The following is a 21,221-nucleotide window of genomic DNA, read 5'->3' as shown; positions in this document are numbered from 1 at the left end:
AAGAGGTCCCACACACGCCTGTTGCTAGGAAAATGAAGGAGACATGTTGCTAGTGTGTAATAGTGAGGATGTCTTTTCACATTATGGACACCTAATATGACGTTGCGAATTTGCACGATCGACACCGCTGAATAGACTTACGTTGTGATTTTGGTTACCCTGAACTACACTCTCACGTCGATTTTCAATCAAATCGCCACACTTAATGTATATATGCGAACAAAATAATACTTTTAAATTGAAAACGTTGAAAACCCATTAAAACCAGAAGCTAAGAACTATGATCGCTATGGAAAATATATTCATCCAGCAGCATGATGGATCGTCCTCGTAATTTTCTGTAGATATTAAATGCAGTATAATATATGATGAACAGGAAATACATAAACAAATTACAACGTACAATTTTTAAAAGGTGAATTACCTTAGCTTTGGACAACACATCTGTTAATTACAAAAAAAAAAACATCTGATACTGTCACCTTCAGACTTAGCGGTTCTAAATAAGCAACGAATGTAAACTGTAATCAGTTCAACTCGTAACTCAAAACGATTTCAATATACAGTTAAATGATACTAGACGAGAACGTGTAACGTATTTTATCTTCCATTTTTAAAATATTAGTATTCTAGTATTTTAAATTAACACAATATTCATCTGTATTCACACTTTTGGGTATTGTACTGGAAGTAAAAATACAGCATTAGAAAGTTAATGCTCCGATAAAAATATACGCAACTTAAGGGGCGATCATGAATTCAGTCACCACCAGGGGGCAATGTCACTCCTCTCGTGAATGTTCAGTAAGCATTCGGGCTGAAAATTACGAAAGAAAGAAGAAAGGAATGGAATCTGAAGTTGAATAGGCTAGAACGGAATAATTACAATAATTGACAGTATTTATGCTTTTGTCAAAAAAGTCAAAGAGAAAATAACACTTTTAATGAAAAATTTCCCACATATGTTATTCTAAGTATTCGTTAGTCTAGCTTTTGAGGGCACCCTTATAAGGTTTCTCTTACCCTGGAGCATAAGATGGTGTGAATGAACAAAATTAAGCGCAGCGTATGTTCCCCTTACATATGGCATAAATTAAGTTGGCTTTTTAGATACCGCCGTATTTATAAAAAATAAATAATGAAAAACTGTTCGTACTGAAGTACTTTTTTAAAACATCGTTTTTGTTAAACGAAAAGCAACCTCTACATCTGTCAAATTATTGTCCTTATTCGTTTTCTCAATTTAAACGATTTATTGATCATAAAGATTTAGGAATGATTACAAACTAAATGCATGGTTAACTTTTTTTAATCAAACGGGAACTAAGAGAATTATTTCTGACAGATTAGCCAACATTCAGATGAAATAGTTTGGGCAAACAACAGGGTCAAGATTTTTCAAATACGTTTTCTTATCGCCCGTCTCAGTCACATCCACGCCTGTCTCCGGTCCTGGGTTTATTTGGGAGGCATCATGCAATTTGGTTGGCTGCGGCTGAGGTAACACCTTTTTGCTCACCTACTTCATCGACGAAATCTATTGGCTTTCAGACGTGTCACGATAACGCCTCCTCCAATCAACGCCCTGGAAGTGCACCGCCCACTGCCTGCCCATTTCCACTAGGAAAAAAGTACACGCTCAAGTTTAATCGTGGATGTGAGATAAAACGGGGTACACAAGTTGAAGAGCAGCCTCGCCTATGAGATGAGGACGTTTTCCTCTCTCCTTCCCCTGACGCGCCTAACAGCGTTGATCATTTAAACGATTTGCACCAAATGAGTGATGGAATAAACGATCGACTGTGTGTCAGGTTGTAAGAAGGCAATATTCGGTAACGCGGACTTAACTTTCTTAAAAGGGAGAAACTCCGAAGTGAACTGGTGAGGCTGGAATTGAGGGACGCTACAGAATGCCGTGGCATTGCGTTTTAGTTAATTTCGGAATATAACAGCTTTCCTCTTAAGACCAAGGATTTTCATAACACGTCTTACAAGTCAACGAAATGAATGATCTGGACATAACATTTCAGTTGCATCGTTGACGGATTCGTTCAATAGTGGATTATGTTACGCAAAGCGGTTGACGTCTGAACTGATAAATAAATACATTCGCAGCTTGTGAACAATTTCCTTCTAATGTCCAAGATGAGAAAATTACGGATTGACAAAGCAAGCGCTCTACAAGTCTGCCCGATTCTCAAAATGCTTATTTTGGCTTCGTTCTGGAGAGGTAAGACGACGAGCACGGTGCCCCATTTGCAAACTTGTTGCTAGTTATAAACTTGGCCGGTCAAGTCTTTCTAAAAAATCGCGTTAAATACTCATGCATTTTGTGCCGCAACACACTGCGAACAGTTTCTTTCTTAGTGCATTCTTTGTATAGATTAGATGTTTCATTAAAAGCCCACGTACTATCAATTTTCCTTTATTATCAGTAGGTTATAAAATCACGCATGTGCGTCTAATGTGAATTTGATGTGTGTTTTATGTGAGTTTTCGCGAAACCCCAAAAAAGACTCGTGTGGTATTTTTAAATCGCCACGACAGCCCATTTGTCTGGCGGAATTTCCAGTGCAATGCTTAAATTATTTATATATATATATTTCTTAAATGGATATTTATGAATATTGTAAGCCACATTGCTTATTGGAGTTCACTTGAGTTATCACGTAGGATCTAACCTAAAATGTTTCTCTTAGTAGTGATTGCACATAAATCAATGGTGAATAAATCGATTTTCGATTTTTTTAAAAATTATTAACGTCAGTACTTTTTAAATAGTTAAATCAGAATCAGATATATTGCAGATTTCTTTGCATTTCTCGTGATTATTCGTCAGTTTACTTTTAAGATGCTTAATGTTTCTCTGAACAACACAGAACGCTTACCAGCTTCAGACGTCCAGTGAAGAGATACAAGAGGCTCTGTTATGCGATGTAAAACAGTAATCTTGACAATATTTTGACTTGTCATTTAAATGCAGCTCCATAACTGGCATCGGGATTAACATACCTGCTCCTTTGCAGCCGATTAAAAACTTCTGAGCGACTCGGATATTAATTTATCTGCATAATTAGGCCTATATTATACAACACACTATATGGTAAGCTATGGAAAAGTTGTGAAAGCGCAATTATTCTTTTCATTGTTGGTAGTCATTGCTGTTTATTATTTCTTAAAAAGTGTCAGAAGCTCATATAAACAAACCAAGGGACAATAATCTGCATGAAATATATCTTATGAATGTACTTTTAGATGTTTTATGCCTTATATGATCGTTCCTTTGGCTCCTCAAACATGTATGTGTGAGTATAAGTAATTGCAAATACTGACTTAAAAATGCTGTGGATGTAGAATTATGTACAAAGTGTAAAGACATTTATAATCTGGCTGTGTATAAAACACTCCAATTGTATTTATTCCTTTATAATACGTTAATCAGTTGGAAAAAATACAATGTATTAAAGCATTACTTATGTTGTTGCAATAAAAACGTTTGTTCCGTGCCTTGTGGATGTTAACCTTAATGAATATAAGGTGGTATATTAGGCCATCACACTGTTTAAAAAACTAAGATTACTAAGAGTACTGCTGTATGACTGTTTTGCACAGAAATATAACGGATAAAAACACGAACTCCCAACTCTATGAACTATTTGCGACTAACACTGGATTATTAGAAACTGATTATTTAAAATCCGGAAACCTGCAATTACAAACAGGACCTGGTTGTTTTCCTCCTCGAACGACATAACATCTGTTTCGACTGTTCGTTTTAAATGTAGGCAAGTAGTTTGTGTTTTAAAAGTAACTTTTATAGTTCTGTCTGGTTCTGTTATAATGTAAGTGGTTTCACTGTTTAATTATATATGTATAACCGAAAGGCGTATTTGAGCGTGGCGGCGTTGACAAACTACGGGGCGGCGACGGAGCCCCGTGCCGTTTCCGCGGAGCCGTAGCGCGGCGGGACGTCGGGGCACCGTGTCGGTCGTGTGACAGCGACCGGGACGCTGCCTGCTGTGGGGAAAGAGCGACGCTGCTTCTCCTCCCTCCGAATGAGCCGTACTGGTCAGACACGACCAGACACTGGGCAGAAGAAAGTGACGGCGTGATACAGCGTTTTGCTGCTACATGTGTAGACGTCGGACAGGAAAATTCGCCGTAGTCACAAGGGTGTTGAATAAATCTTCTATGGAAAATTCTGCTTTAAAAAATGCACTTTAAATACAAATATATAAATAGCACTGGTATGTAGTAAAGGTTGCGCAAAGCGATACTGTATATGCCTACATTTCGGTCTGAGTGTAAATAGCTGGCACGATCTCAATTTTGTCTCGTGGGTTTATTGTTAATACTGAGGTATTCATTATGCCTTAAAATCCGGGAGAGAAAAGCTGCAGTAGCTGCTTATAACACAGTTGACTGTATGAAAAAAATGAGAAACTGTTCGTACTTAAGTACTTTTTAAAACATCGTTTTTTGATCCCTGTCTTATAGTCACACTCTTTGTCATTGTAGGGTTGCTTATGACTGGCATTGTGCTAACCTACATTGTACTGCGTGCTGATAGACAGGGGATCAAGGCAGGCGAGAGTGCCGTTTCAAACAAGGGCGCAAGTCCACAGACACGGAGATAGTGATCATCCAGCCTGTAACCATGAGGTAGTTCCCTCTCCCTCCTACATGTAATACATGGCGGGGGCTGTGTTGTAACTTTGCGGTGCTTTTATGAGTCCATAGCTCTCTGGCGGCCACCGTGATACTTTTTTGTGGGAGGGGGGATGATTTGCTTTGTGACAAGTGCTAGGCTAGTCACGTGACCGGGTGCTCAGAGAGTTGGCCTTCTTGGGATTCTGGCACTCAAGGTCTTTTGATAGCTCACTATCACAATTCGTGCTGTTTATTTCAAGACCGGCCACCAGGAAAGGCGTTCTCGTGGAAGCACACCACACTCTGGTTGAGAAACGTGACGATTATGTGAGTGCACGTCTCCTGCACCATGTTTTTCTACATGGGGAAGGCAAACAAGCTTGTCCCTCACTCTCACCCTGACAACATATGGGGAGGTGTGACTGACACTGCGATGTCCTCAGATTGTAATACACAGAGGAGGAAACCTGCAGGGCCATCGCCGCAAATTTAATTAGACCCCAAGCAGTCATGGCGCACATGCTCTGAGTATGTACTTGGGAACTGGGCCCATTTGACTAACACATGTAATGCATGTGTTACGTAATGTGGTAGGAAGGACATTATCTTTGGTACATAAACACTGTACGTAACACACAGTTGTTATTGGAGCACAATGTACTACTTATGCTGTCAATCAAATTGTGGGATGTGCGAGGATTTATATAGTGGAGATTATGGTTGCCTTCACGTGGCTGTCATCTTATAGTGTCCGATAAAAAAAGCATAGAGACATGGGGAATTTTGAAACTGGGGAAACTTCCCCTTTGCCCTGCTGGGGTTATGTCTCCATGCCGCCTTCTGCGTCGTCATCAGGATGGAGACCTTGAGCAATGCGGAGTGACAGAAAGAAGACATGAGTGAGAAGAAGTGGAGAGGTCCGGGCACCCCCACCCCCGCCCCCCATTCAGCCTCTTTGTACAAAGTCCCCCAAATCTGCTTGCAAGCTGTCCAGCTGCGATGTCGGTGTGTGGGCAAGCTGAACTGGTTAATCGCCCCTCAGATTAGCTAAACTGGCGAGACTGCCGTAGAAGCGGGAGCTGGAAGCAGATCCGGCCGACCTGGCTGAGCTTTTAATTACAGAGCTCCATGCGCTGTAGGAACTGGCTGCAGGGATTATAAGGCATGGGCAGGTTTAAGGTGCCGGTAATCAGGGAGACGTTTCCAGTGGATTATTGCTTTCAGATGGAGTGAGGTAATGAATGTGATCATTATCACCAGGGTCTTAACTGAGATAATGACCTGAACGGATGGACAGAGAATTCCAGTGACTAACGGAGGGCTTTTTGAGGCCTTGTTCAATCTCCGGAACCGTCACCGAGACGGAGTGCTGTGAAACCTCTCAGCTATACTGGGATGGGAAAAACCATCAGTGAGCAATATGGTGTAATGCTGCTTTCTGTTTGGTCTCTTAATTCATATTTTTTCCAACCTACTGTAGATGGTCCACTTATGAGTACCGAGTTAATTTCTAGTAAAACATTACAAGCGGAATGAACACTTAAGGAAAACAGACCAAATTAAAGCTAAACAATTAATAAAATTAGCAAGATGTTTTCAGCCTCCTGTTTTTCAGTGTAATTCCTGATGATCTCTATTTTGTAGCATAAAGACCCAGCATTATTTTGCCTCTCTAAGTGATTCTGTGGACACTATTCAAAAGATCACTCAATTTTTATGATCCAGGGCAAGACATTAAGTGCACGCATTAAGAATTCTGTTAAGATACTTTCCATTACCAGTACCACTGTGGAACTGACTAACAAGTTTCCATTTTATGTACTTAATGAAAGCGAAAACCGCTGTCTCTGCAAATTTATTTAAAACTGAAACCGAATTAAAAATCATTACATCACCGAACAAATTTATTCCCAAGGCGGCAGTCAAAAATCCATTTCTCTGTCACTTGAATGTGCATTCATGCCGGAGATGAAAGTGAATTTTAACCAGTATCCATTTCCCCATATTTCACTGCAGTATATATTAATAAGTGTGTATGCTGTTACAGGTTTGCCCCCCCCCCCTTCTAATCGTCAATGGGATCATGGGGCTCCTGCTTTTCCTGTGCTGAGCCTCCTCATAGGGGATAATTTGATCTTATTATGAAGAAGTCATGGGATGGGGGGGTGCAGTTATAGGAGTATGTACGTAAATACCTATAAGTGAGCATGTGAGAATCTGTCACCCGTTTTTGAATAGGTACCCCCCCTCCACAAATGCAAGCTTATGTCAGGGCCAGGAGCTCCCTTACACACCATTAGCCCCCCTGCCTGCCAGCCCCCGCCTCCAAACTCAGCCAAAGACAGATTCCTTTCTTTTGTGAGGCCTCGTGCCCTTATGTTTAGAACGGCATTTTAAACGACTGGCAGGCTGCTGTTGTCTTTCTAAATGAAGGTAAACTACCTCAAAAAGTGTCTTGAAAGTCAAGCATTGAAGTCACATCTTTTCTTCCCCTAGTTTGGTTGGGCTCTGGGGTAGATATTGCCCTGCAGGGAGTTTTGAGCAGTATCATACGTATGAAATGTACATGTACATGGTGTCAATGAACTGCTGCTATGAAGTGAATCTGCAGTGCAACAAAAGAGGCTGCTGGGCACGAGGCTGCAACTTGCAACGAGCCTTAATTTTGTCTCTAGATTAAAGGTTGCATTGTGTAATGAAACAAAGCTCAGTCTTTCTGTTTACGGAAACATTTTCACTCTGCTGCAGGTTGCCAGATAAATTGTTACTAAAATTGTTGCCTGTAGTTCAGGTTTAATTGTTCTGTTATTCAGGAAAAAAGTATATGCAATATTTGATTATATTGCATGGACAGAAATATTTAAATGGGCTAATTTTTTGTCTGCTTTGAAAGCTTTTTGTTTAGTTAGTGCTTTTGGTCTTGAACATGCTGGAGGAAAACAGTTCTCTGATTAAATTATTTGATAAAAATGTTATTCATGCTGTGCTGTTAGGTGCACTTAATAGCAATCCTGGTAAGAATGACTAAAAAACGTTTTTAATCTTGTGGTTGTTATGCAGTTTGAATCAAGCATTGCCGTATGCCTGTTTTAATCTGTGCCAGTGAATGATGACATTCATTCCAGTTAATGTGGTGTCATGTCACAGCACATGTGGTTACCTCTGGGACTCGCTCGGGTTTAAGAGACCCAGCCTATGTGGTGTAACAGGAAGAAGTGGACGCAAATGTTAAATAGAAGCAGTAGTTCATTCTAGTACATGGCTATTTATCTCTCAGTTCAGAAGCAGCCTTTGGGGGCCTCTCTGTGTCATGCTGTCTGTGTACCAATGAGATTGATGTAGGCGGTCAAACATTACGGTCAATAATATACATTTCATTTTATTTAGGAGGATGCACTGTACACTATCGTGTACAGAGCTGCCGAGCTGGGCAAAGAAATGAAGCTGCTGTGTTACTACTGGAGTCAATCACACACTCCCCAGCACGTGAACGTATGAATTCATAAATATGTGAGAGGGTCACAGGTACCCATTTACAAATTTCCCGCAGTGATGAATAACTCAGAACCCGGGTTTGTAATTACTTTTGGGTTGGTGCGGTGTTTTACACACCTATTAACATTCAGGAGAAGATGGTGTGTGGGAATAATGGCGTGGCAATCCTCTGTGTGTCCAAACTGTTATTAAATATGAGAATAATTGTAGTAATGGTGTCTGCATTTGGCCTGACACGCCTGTGTTCCGGCTTGGGGTGTGATGAGACAGTGTCAGTGCGGGCCTGAAAAAGTGGTAAAGAGTCAGGGGGGAAAGCACTCCACGCAAGAGAGGACTTGTTCATCATATCGAATGTAAACCTTAATGGCTTTTGTGACCGCTGCAGTAGTTCATAACCAAGGCGAAGGGAACCGTCAGGTGCTTGTCAGTGTCAGCTCCTCTTCTGGTGTTTTCATTTGTTTTTTTATTTGATGCACCATATGAGGCTGAGGAGGAATGCCTGCAGCAGCAACGCAGGCCTGTCTTAAACGGCTCAGTCCGTTTATCGATTAGCTCTGTGAGGATCACAGTGCTTCTCGGTACTTAGCAATGCAGCCGTGTCTTCCCACATGCAACAGTGTTGGCAAATCAGGTCACACTGGGCTCTTTTTCTTTAAATAAATAAATAAATAAATAAATACAATTATGTAAATTGGTCCTTTAGGTTTAGTGGAAGCACCTTTTAGGAGATGCTTTGGGCTGAGCAGATTCCAGTTGTAATAACAAAGTTAAATAGTCCTTGTTGTACAAATAAAGTCAACAGTAATTCTGCATGCACAAAGCTGAGATCAGCACTTCCTTTCCGTCTGATGGCTTACTTGGGAGATGACTTATTATCTTTGTGCATGTTCTACAATAATGTACAATGATCAGCCATAATATTAAAACCACCTGCCTAATATTGTCCCTCGTACTGCTTGTTGAGGCAGGGACCCCAAAAGGCCTCTAAAGATCTTCTCCTGATATATGGCACCAAGATCCTTTAAATCCTGTAAGTTCTGAGGTGGGGCCTCCATGCATGGGGCTTGTTTGTCCAGCACATCCCACAGATCTTGATCAGATTGAGGACTGCAGAATTTGAAGGCCAAGTCAACACCTTGAACTTTTTCATTTTCCTCAAACTACTCCTGAACAATTTTAGCAGCGTGACAGAGGGCGTTATTCTGCTGAAAGAGACCACTGCCATTGGGGAATACTGTTATCATGATAGGGCGTATTTGGTCTGAAACAAAGTGTAGGTATGTGTCAAGGTGGTATGTGTTGAAGTAACATTCACATTAAGGATGCATGATATATTGTTTCAGTATCTTCATCATGATGTGCACAATGCAAGACGTGCAATGTCATGCAAGCCAAATTAAATCAAACACGTCATGCTACAACTTTCTTCTGCTTCATACAAAAGGAGAACCTGCACGGTTCTCATTATCCATGACTAATCTACAAGAGAAGTCTCTCGACATAATTTACTGTGATGTAAGGATTTTTGGATACACAAAGTTTGTTGATAGTGAATGACATGCAGTATCTGCACGCACAGTGAACCATCAATCACAACTGGGATTAGGTGCGAAATTAATAATGACATTGCATGTTATGCGCATACAATTCTCAAGGACAGCGATTCTGAGCTGGGTTGAGATCAGGATTTTTCATACCTTCATACTTTCTGGAAATTATAACGCAGTATAAAGCATTTTAGAAAAACACATTATTGTGCAATACAGTTATGATATTTTGAAATCTTCGTGATAAGATTTGCCGAGTCCAGGGGGGTGGGGGGTTTAAGTTTCGCCAAAACATTTTCAATCTGTCATAGGAAACAAACTTTATCAAACTTTTCAGTTTTCATAATCGTTCCTTTTCAAGTTTAAAATTTGCCACCACTGCTTTTGCACAAGTTCTGCATGCACTCTCTGAGCCAATCATAATCATTTTCATCCTTGCTGTTGAAATCATTCAGTTGTGTGAAATTTATTTTGAACTCCTTTTTGCTTTATAAATATCACAATATATATTGCAAAAAAAGTCGCATCATGACATCTGGAATTTTGCCATCGTGCAGCACTGATTCACGTGATTGCCAGGACCTGAGGTTGCCCAGCAGAGCATTGCCCAGCATCACACTGCCGCCGTCAGCTTGCCTTTTTCCCATAATGCCTCCTGGTGGCATCACTTCCCCAGAAAAACACGCGCATGCACCCAGCACATCCATATGATATAACAGAAAACATGACTTGTCAGAGCAGATCACCTTTTTCCATTCCTCCATTGTCCAATTCTGACTCTCACGCGTCCATTGTAGGCGCTCTTGCAGTGGGCAGGGGTCAGCCTTGACACTCCCACTGGCTTACGGCAACACAGCCCCATACGCAGCAAGGTGTGCTACAGTAGCTCTCCTCTGAGATCGGACCAGATGGGCTCGCCTTCGCTCCCTACGCACATCACTGACCTTTGGGTGCCCATAACCTCATCACCGGTTCACCAGTTGGCCTTCCTTGGACCACTTTTGGTAGAATGCTGGAGATGCTGTAACCCAGGTCTCTAGTCATTACAATTTGCCCCTTGTCAAAGTTGCTCAGATTCTTGCACTTGCCCATTTTCTTACTTCCAACATATCAACTTCTAGAACTAACTGTTCAAATGCCTAATAAAATGGCACCATGATATTCACTTTCATCTGTCAGTGGTTTTAATGTTATGGGCGATCGGTGTGTATACTAATCCATTATGGATGTCTCAGTACACCTTTTTTGCTACCCCATTGTGATCTATTCAATATTTATATCTGCCGATTCTGGCTTACTGCAGTGTGTGACGGAATCTTACAGTCTACGCAAGTAACATAAATGAGGCGGATGGGGGAAAGTCAATAGATCAGGCTTTGGATCGGGCTGTAGTAGCTGATATTGATCAATGAAAAAATGCCTGGATCGGTCCCGGTTCCGATCATTGTTATCAGCTCGGGACATCACTGTTATGCATGCATTGTGTTATCTTAGCATAACATGCTTTATTATACACGTAAAAGCGTATTAAATGAGAACTGATTTTAAATGTTATTACGGCTGATGTCTGCATTACCCCATTATAGTTTTGGTATGAAATGCGTAATTGCATCCATTCAACACATATGCTTTCACTGACTAAATCTTTTTTAGACAAAACAACATGGACAAATTGGTACACTGACCATTTATTATAATGCTGCTAATTGTTTATATATGTAAATATCCACCAAATAGCTGCAAGGTGCAGTCTCTTACATTCTAGCTTGTATATTGTATTCTGTTTGGTTTCTGCCTTTTTTGTTTATCTGTTGTATTTGCTCACACATCTGTGTGTTCGTTTCACACTGAAACCATCAAAGCTCCAAGATGCAATTCTTCATTGAAAAAAAACTTCAGAATCGACTCCAACGTATTTTCTAAGAGCTGAATTGTTTACAGTTCTATGGGAAATAACAGTGTAACATCTGGTAGATGAGGTGACTTGGGGAATAAACAGTAACAAACTGCTGGGTTTGGAGAGGATGCTGTGGTTATTCTTGTCCCTAATGATGCTACTCAGTCATCAGTAATGGCTGTATATGTCTTAGTGCAGGTCTAGTTTAGGCCTAGTTTAATGACAGTGTTCACCTACAGAACTCAAGGTTCGACCTGCAATCATTAGACTTCATAGTAGGGCTGATTAAATTTGACTTAATCCACAGTCCATGAGAAGTGTTCTATGCCTTGGCCTCCTTAGGCTGAATTTAAGTTTGTGGGGTATAAGTTGTCATGCTGCATGGTATTGGATCTGCCTTGGCTGATCCTTGTAGGCACCTAGGGGAGCGAAAAGGAGGAATGCAGTGACTGCTGCTCCTGGGGGTGAGGGGAACACTGCCCCCCCCTCCTCCAGTGGGCAGCCGCACATTGCTTCCTGTCCCCTTGGCTGTTGACCTTGTGCTCACGCTATGAAGGATGGTGCTGGGGGTGTAGGGGAAGGGGTCGGTTTGGCTGATAATCATGCAAAGGCTGCAACTTCACAGCTGTGACTGGCAGAGGATGTTTATGAGAAGACAAGATATAGGATTAGTCTCGTTTTGTACTTAACGAAGGAATGCAATTGATTATATTTTACATGGATTATTAATACCAAATTGAATTTCTGAAAACAAGATTGATTGGGTACATATGGTAAATATTGCTCACTGGTAAAACAGGGGAAATATTCTAAATTGCTCAGGAAATCGATATCCCCCAAGTGTCTCTCCCACCTCATAGTGATGCACAACTGACATTTACTCCCCCCCCTTCCTTGTCGCACTGGTGATTCAGCTCTTGACATTTGAGCCGACAATAACATATTCATCTTTTTTTTTATGAAACTATTGGGAGTGGATGGATGAGACCCCGCCCTTCTTCCTCTGCTGCCTCGTACAACCTCTGCTGCAGTGGTGGCTGTCAGTCACCCTCCTCAAAAATGATGGTGCCCCCTTGCACCTCTGGGGCGGGAGATGTGTGGGCCTGCTTCCCCCAGATAGGGCCTGGTCATTTGTACATGGGCTGCATGTCCAAAATGCACAGTTTTACTTGGGAATATAGGAGGGGGTGACATGTTTCCTCCCCAGCAACCTTTCCTCGAAAGGCCGGGACAGGTTGGGACTCCTTTTCAGAGTGGCGTTGAAATATTTTATTTTTCTTTTCCGAAAGACACTCGGGGTTGTGGGTGCGTTCATGCGTGACTTTTCTTTTCTCCGGTGGTTGTCAGCTCCTTCAGTTTCGCTGTTAGTACTTTGGCTAGATTGTGTGGAAAGTCTCTACAGGGTCCCCAGCTTCCTCCGGAGATTGTCTAAGGATTTTTGAGGCACACTTCTCCATTGGGTCACCCCAAAATCCTTTACCCTTCCCTGCTGTGAGGAAACCAGCGCTGGACATCAGCACCATGGCTTTGCACTTTGCCTTCTTTCACAGTTGCATGAGTGAGTGTGCAGCTGGGTCTCCGCTAGCCCTGTGTTTTTAGCTGAAACTGTGTCTTGCTGTGTGCGCCACCCAGCCATTTTGCGTTCCGCCTCGGAAGCTCTTTAGTGCTTGCTGTGAATATTTCTGGGCTCTAAAACACTTTAAACACTCCCAGTTGGCTGTTAAGCACTGTTTACCCATTTGATTCTCCTCTGAGAGGTAATTAAGTATAGTATCAAAGAAACAGTGTGATGATTTTATTATCACCCTTGCGGGCTCGCACTTTAAAATGAGATACCCTCTCGACTGCCCGCTTAATGAGGCTTCTGTAGTAATCTGGGTCTGCGTGCTGGACCATGTCATGTTCTGGTCACTGTAGATGTTGCTGATTTCCCAGAAATATTACCACATGCTTATTGTATTTTTTATTTGTTCCCAATAAACAAGCTACGTTTACAAACTCTTTCCTGGCGCGTTGCATTATTCTCCCGTATAGGATTGTTGCACATGACACAAACCCCACCATCCACACTAAGCAACGGCTGTCATCTTCCATATGGTATATGGTTTCCTGTCTGCTGCGATGCTCTGTGTGTAACTCTCTGTGCTCTTTTGTTGCATTTGTCATGGTTGGATGTGCTGTTGTTGGCTGCAACAGCAACAGGGTTTGTGACAAAGGTAAAGGATAGTTTAGGATTCACAAAACTGTTAAAAAAAATGGCAATTCAGGACGAAATTTAATGTAGTGAACGCCGCCAGTAGTTATACAGCATCGCAAAAATGGATCATACCGAGAAGAAGCTTAACAGCATTTGTGGAGGCCGCATTGTAATGTTAAGAATAATGCTAAAATGACTAGCTTTTCGATGTAGTCAGTTCCATAGATAGCGATACTGTTCTTCGTTAGCTAGAGAATATTGGCTTAGTTTTTGTTAGCATGTTAATACTTCTGTATCTCATGATCCCCATTCTGGGTATGGATGTGGCGACTGATGTAATTTAAGTCATTTTATGGATTTTTGTGCCACGTGATTTACGAGAGGTTTGCTGATAACGTTAAATAAATTTTTCGTTTTGAAAATATGACATGAAGACATATCCTAAAGGCCATTCCTACCCATTCAAGTTAGGCAAACCAGCCACTAAGTATGACAGAGGCAACTTTGACTGGGCACCAATAGTGAACGTGGGACACAGCAGTGTACCAGCATCGCAGACACCAAGAGAGGAAAGCAAAGACAAACAACTCCACAGACAGTTCCTCCAGCCAAATGAAAGCTAAATGTCCAGGGATAAAATATATTGATCGACAGTTTACCTTTAAAACACATTAACTTATGTGCGATCAAACCAGATTTGCTGTAATAACAACCACAACAAGCAGAGCATTGTAACGTTAACATCACAGCATCGAACTACATAATTGCTTAACAAAACCATTACATGGAAATAATACAACAATAAACAATATATATTAATATATGATGAATAATAATCATGGGATTTATATTTGTAATTACTTATCTGTAAATATGCCAAAACATTCTCTGTACAATTTTTCCTCAGGTTTTTTTTCTCCCAGCCAGAAATAAATCAGACCTCTAGACATTTATTTGCTTTCATTTGCTTCAGTGTCACATTAGACATTGGAATAACCAGAAAATTAACGATATCCTGATAAATAACAGCGGATGACTAACATTTTGCTTTCAGTGTGTGTGCCTCATATCCAGTAATATCCATTTTCTCTTTTTATCGTTTGCTTTCATTTAATTTTATTTAGTTTGCTTTTATGAAATGTTATTTCACGTTACCATATATAGTGTACTGGATATGACTGGTGTGGTAATAAAGCTCTATTTGACTTAACTTGCTTGCACTGATGTATTCAGAGTACTCTATTACAATGACTGACAATTCACCAAGATGGCGGGGCAAGGCAAATGCGCAGCATATTGCAGCCCTCCCATTGACATTGTGTTTTGGGGAGCAGGTTAGTTTAAACTGGTCTGAAACCAGCAGGACTGTGAGGCCATTTTGCTGCTGTTTATTGACGCTTAGGACCACTTTTGGCTATTTCCGCATTTCTGTTTTACTTATATTCTTTGTAGGTTAATTGTAATTAAGATTGAAATTAATTGTTCTATAAATGTCAGAGTTTCCCCACTGGAAAGAGAAACAGAGAGAGAGAGTGACCTGGCAGTGAGTCGGAGCTCAAAGGAGCTGCTGACTTGTTCTGTTTCCCATATTCAGTGTTTTAATTTATTTTTTTGCTTCTGAACAAAATGTACACAGTACAAGGAGCCCTGTTTCCAAACCATGTGCTAACAAAACTTGTGTTTCAAATTGGTCAAAGGTCTGAGAAAAGGTCTGAGAAAAAAATGAATCCTTAAAATAGTACAGATCTTTAAGACCTTAGTATTGCAGAAATATTTTTATTCTGTAAGATGGAGGTATATACTGATAAACTGTGGTACTCTACTGAGCAGGTGAGGGTTATGCCTCTAGGACAAATTTTACCAGTTTGTTTCAGATTAAAGGTGTCTACTATTGGTACATTTGCAACAGAAACACTATAGGTTGAAAAGCGATTTGGTTGTTGTGATTGAAAAAGGTGAGGTTAGAGAGGAATTCTCGCAGTCATTTTGCTCAAATATTGCTCACTTTTACCCTGAAAACGATGCATCTGATTTCACTGGCAGCTTTAAGCTGGTCTCCGCAGCCCCCTAGACACTGGCCAGTTAGTTGGCTTGGTGGGGGAGGGGGGTCTTCTTCTCTCTTCTCGAGACATGGGGTGTTCAGTCCGAACTATTACTTGGTCTCTTGAGTTTAAAGACCCGGGCTGCTCGCAGGCAGCAGGAAGCAGCAGACTTCAGACATGCAGTGTTCTGGAGTGTGCAGCTTGACAGCTCAAGCGGAGCGGCTCTGTGGGAGCGCGCCGGCCCCCGCCGTCTGCCTCTGCATCACGGCGGAGATCACCGATGGGGAGGGCTTGCTGAGGCTCTGCCTGCTCCCAGCAGCTGACCTGTGAGCCCCTCCTCCAGGATCTCAGCCACGCCACCATTCTGGGTGCGTCACGTGACATCGCCTTCCACGTGATTGTGGGTTCCTGGATCTGTATCAGGGCCAAGTCATGTGCACATTTCGGCCCCAGTCATTTGAACTGTTCAAGCACATACACACAACGATGGAGGGGAACAGTGCTTACAAATAAAAATATTCCTCCTTTTTCCGCTGATATTTTAATCAATGCAAATGGCTCATCTGAAGCCGCACAGCCCTGAGCGCCAGAATTCAAGCAAGACACTAAGTTTGCTTTGTGAAAATGAAAAGACATCACATCAGACTCCATACAGTTTTATTCATTTCTATGTGTCCAAGCCTGTCTGCAATTTAAAAATGTTATTTCCCTGTTAAAAATGCAGCCGCTTTGTCATCTTTTTTTCCAAATTACAGTCCTGCTCTTTGCTGTCAGCTTGCTTGCTGTTTCCCGCAACACACAGCACTGAAGTGGCTTTGGCTTCCTGACATGCATCGCTGATGAATATATTCTGCCCTGCGATCGCTGCTTTGGCCAGACAGGCAGGTACTTTACCAGCGTTAAATAATTCCTTGTACCCATCGAAGGCCGCCACCTTTGTGGCTGGCCTGCCATTTGTCAGGAGTTCTAATTGCTGGTAAAAGGGTTGGCCTTGTCAAATTTATTTATCTGGCAGCCTGACAGGTCGACAGTCTGATCGCACTTGTTAGGTCTCTGCTGCTGCTGTGGCTGTCCGGGAAGAATTTCTCACAAACACCACATTCTCACAGTTAATCTCACCTAATTAATCTACATATTGATGTGTCTGCATTGTGTTGTAAGGCGTTTCCAAATCCATTCATAATATTCTTTACTTAGGGAGGTTCATTATGACATACTGAAGAGGCACATGTAGCAGGACCACAAAAACTCCTATAATTCAGTTAGTCACCAACAATGATAATTGGAGAAACCAATACTTGGGAGTGTGTTTCAGTTGCACTGTAGTGACAAACAATGCACTTGAGTCACAGAACCTTTATGTAATGTGTGTCTGTGAGACAGTCATGTTTGATCAGCGTGAACTCAGCATAGCCACTGAATTTTCTATCACTGCTCTGCAATTTCAGCCATTTCAAATAAAGGAATCCTTTCTTTTGGCAAAAGTAGCTTCCTGCTTCTTCCCACAGTGTGAGGGGAAGAGAGGTTGTGATAGTGTCAGTGGCAGTTATCTGGAATACAGAGAGCTTCTGTATGATTAACCCACTCCCAACATCCCCCCTTCCACCTCCCACCGTCTTCCATAGATCTGATTCAATTCAGTATTACAAATACTGCCGTAGGTATTAAAAGCTGCGATGACAAGGATTCCTAGCTGAAGATGACTAGCCTGCACCTGCTGCATGTTTGGGTATCAGGTTGTACCTTCATTATGCTGAATTCCAAAATATAAGTGATCAGTACGGAGACACCTGTAAACAGCACTTACTATTCACAGAACATTCCTCTGTTTTTCTTTCTGTCCTCCCTCAGTCCTGTTAGGTCTTTTCTGCTCTCTCTCCTACCTTCCCCACCCTTTTGTGTCTTTCTTCCCTCCACCTGTCTCTCCCACTCTCACCCTCACTACATTTTTATCTCTTTCTCTCTCTAATCTCCCCCTTTATCTCTTTGTCTCCCTCTATCTTTCCTCCTCTTCGCATATTCCTTACCAGGCTTTGTAACATCTCTTTTGTGTCTGTCTGTCTCTCTGTCACTCTTCTTCTATTTCTGTCTCACAAGTTTCAGGTCCTCTTCTTCATACCCAAATCCTTTGGTTTTGCCTGAAGCTGTGTGCCTTTAATTTTTCTCCGTGCTAATCTGCAAGCCAGAGAAAAGCCATAATATAAAATGGCAGCTCTCCTGCCAAGGGAGGTGGAGACAGTTTATTTTATTTTGCATGCCACCGTCTGTTTACTGCATGGTGATTTTGCATGTGGTTTTGTTTGTATTTGTGTGACTCCAAAGCAAATTACAATGATTTATATATGAGCGTTTGTGCCTGACAAACAGAAAATAGGCATTTGTCAATTTCCTCATGAAGTTCGCCTCTTTGGGCTTGCAGGTGGACGTGTTTCCTGGAATATAACTTGCTTCAGCATTGTACTTACAGACAGTTGTCTTGAATATATTCTGAAATATCAGGTATTTTTTGCAGTGGAATAGAATAACCCAGTAGATGGCGTAGTATTTAGGGATGGTTTCAGTGTCGAATGTAATCAGTTTCACAGTTCAATTCTATATTTAGCGAGCCTGCTTCTGTGGCTACATAGATAGACAAAATCTAATATTACAAAGCCTGGTACAAAAAGTAGATACAATCTGCTTTGCTTTTAAGCAGACCTCTCTCTGTCTCACTGGTTATTAGGGTGTTATGCGGATCCTTAGGCAATGGTAGCATTTTCACACTGTGCTTAAATACTTAACATATATTTATAAAGACAAACTCAGCAGCCCATAACTGTGACCACATTCTTTCTGGTAACTGTGCATACAGGTGACCTATCCTAACTCCAGTGTGGTCATGAATAAGCATGTCAGGGAGCCAAGATTGAAGACAGGGTGAGAGAGCCTCCTTTTTGACTTACAGTGTGTGTATCTGTCTTAGCCAGCTGCATCCCCTTGCCCTGAGCTTGGCTGGAGGAGAGACTGTCCTTCGGCTTACAGCCAGCATGCGGATTAAGGGGTTTGGAGGGAGAGAGAGATTCCAGGGAAAGCTGGGTGCCCAGGCTGACTGCCGGCAACAACTCACCATCTTTAGGCTCAGGGGCCTAGTGTTGTGTGCAGTTGACCATTACCTCAGCATACTGCTGATCTGCAGAGGGGAAGCTCAAGTGGGAAAGTGGGAGATATGAATGGTGATACAACCCCCCCAGCCAAGACCTAAAGAATGGCACACTTTGCAGAGAGAGACCGTGGAACTGATTATGGACTGAATCACCTTGCTTGGAGCAGATGGCATGATCAGCAGAGAACTACCAGAGATACGAATGATACTTTCTCCACAGTGCTCACTTTCAAGGCTGATAAGGTACAACCAGGGTATTTTCTGAGATGAAAGTAGAGAAGGTTAGCTTGTCTTCCCATTTGAATATGATAATGACATGCCTTAGGGAACAGAATGGAGTATGAGGGAGGAACTCGCTCTCCGGGCAGCTGGGGCCCACTGGGCTCTCAGCTTGAGTCTTTACAGCTACTCATCCCAGGTTTTAAAAAAAGATACGTTTTGATTCTAAAAAAAACCCAAGGCTGGGTGGATATTCCATTGATGCATCTGTCCACCATCCATCCATCCATCCATCCATCTTTCCTTTTGCAGGGGTGTGGGGAAACCTGGAGGCACAGGGTATGTAACCTAAAGAGGATGTCAGTCTATGACAGGGCACACACTCACACACAGGAATGCACTATGTGCCATTTATAGAAGACAGAACTGGATGATTTTGGACAGTGGGCATAAACCTGAACACCCAGAGGAACCTCACCTGAACATCAGGAAAACATGAAATAGTAAAATCCCAGGAACTGGAGCGTTTCCATGATTCCATGATTCCACAAAGCAAGATTTCTCAGTTAGTTGGGATAGCTTAAGCTAGAAGATTATTGTCCAGTAGGAATGCTCCTTACGTTAACTCTAATTGGACAATCGTGATTTCTTGCTGAAGTTAACCATCTTGCATTGTGGAAAATCCCCTTGGTCTGCGTTATTGTTGAATGTTCTGTTTGTGGTTATGTGAAGTGAGGTCTTCTTTCACCTTCGGTTTAATAAGGACTATGAAAATGCATCACGGCCTGAAATGTCTGAGCAGACATCTGCATATGCCTATTCCACTGTTTAATATGGTAGCCCTGGATGGGCACAACCTTTTAAAACCTTTTTAATGAGATTTTAAATGTGCTAGCAGGAATGCAGACTATTTCGCAGTGGATCTCATCAATAGTGCCACTGGAGCTGTATTCAGAGCACAGTTGCATTGATTATCATAGGCTGCTGTTTTTGCATTAGGCCTTAGGTATCAGGTTGTTTTTGCCTGTATCTGTGTATGTGTATCACAGCCTTTCAAAAAACACTCCTGCTAGTGCTTTTGAAAGCTGCACTAACAAAAACGATTAATTAAGCCAGCAGAGATGATTTATCCAGCATGTGAATATGACTTGGCATATTAAAGGATTTCATTTTGAATGGAGGAAAATACCTTTTCTTATGCTCTTCCAGAACACACAGGGGGGTGCGGATTTATTGGGGAGTTTTATCTTGGGCTGTCTGAAGGTCCCCAGTGCTCATGGTGGGAGGAGAGACATGAACTAAAGTCAAACCGCATATTTACTTGCCAGATTCTGCTAGAAATTCTTTGATAAAGGAGGCAGTAGCCATTGTGCCTAGCGCGGCTGATCTAAGAAGCTGTTTAGATCTGTAAAAGTAGTTAATTTGACATAAAAGAACAATCAGGCATGTAAGAGTTCAATTAGACCAGGTAGTGAAGTCAGAAATGATATGACTTCTACTGGACTATGTGTGGTTAATAAGTTTTGTCCTAACAAAGAATATTCTGCCCTTTCTTCAGCATCCATCACATTTTTAAGCCCGAGATCACAAAGGTGTGAGAACCTGTTACAGGTGCCCTAAATGCCTTCACAAAGCCAGTCAACAGCTAGCAGACGCCCCTCTGATGTCGTACCTCTTTAAATATTCACTGCTATCTGAAGGAAAGAGAGAGAGAGAGAATGAGAAAGTGTGAGAGAGAGAGAGGGATCCTGTGAACCGTGTTCATTTTAATTAATCTCCTCTGTTAACGCGGTATATTTAGCTGTATTGTGAGCGCGCCACATCTGCTTACTGCAGCCTCAGGGATGCCCAGGGAGCCAGAGCGCCATCCCTGGCGTGCAAGCCGGGACGGCTAATTATATTTTCTGTTAATTCACAGTTCAGCAAGTGAAGGTATGGTGATGCTTGGGGTTTGCTGGGGGTGGGGTGTTCCGGTGACTTGGCAGAGACTACGTGGTTTTGGCCTGTCCTGCTTGTCAGAAGACACATTGGT

General features: G+C 41.9%; 1 protein-coding gene across 2 annotated transcripts in view; it reads left to right on the top strand.

Moving 5' to 3' along the window:
- Positions 1-1,649: 1,649 nt before the first annotated feature.
- The window catches only part of si:dkey-215k6.1 (transmembrane protein 132C), a 212,496-nt gene continuing 192,924 nt past the window's right edge, over positions 1,650-21,221 (top strand). The window contains exons 1-2 of one of the 2 annotated variants that reach the window (XM_048996459.1): positions 1,650-2,230; positions 18,680-18,744. Coding sequence is in view for 1 of the 2 variants with exons in the window: in XM_048996453.1 (XP_048852410.1) it covers positions 2,137-2,230 (94 nt within the window). In the remaining variant the exon portion in view is untranslated. The remainder of the gene's footprint in view (positions 2,231-18,679; positions 18,745-21,221) is intronic. The other variant, XM_048996453.1, reaches the window with a different exon arrangement.

Source organism: Brienomyrus brachyistius, chromosome 2, assembly GCF_023856365.1.
Source record: "Brienomyrus brachyistius isolate T26 chromosome 2, BBRACH_0.4, whole genome shotgun sequence".
Classification (NCBI taxonomy): Eukaryota; Metazoa; Chordata; class Actinopteri; order Osteoglossiformes; family Mormyridae; genus Brienomyrus; species Brienomyrus brachyistius.
Note: the sequence above shows the minus strand (reverse complement) of the source record. Positions and strands in the feature narration are given on the sequence as shown.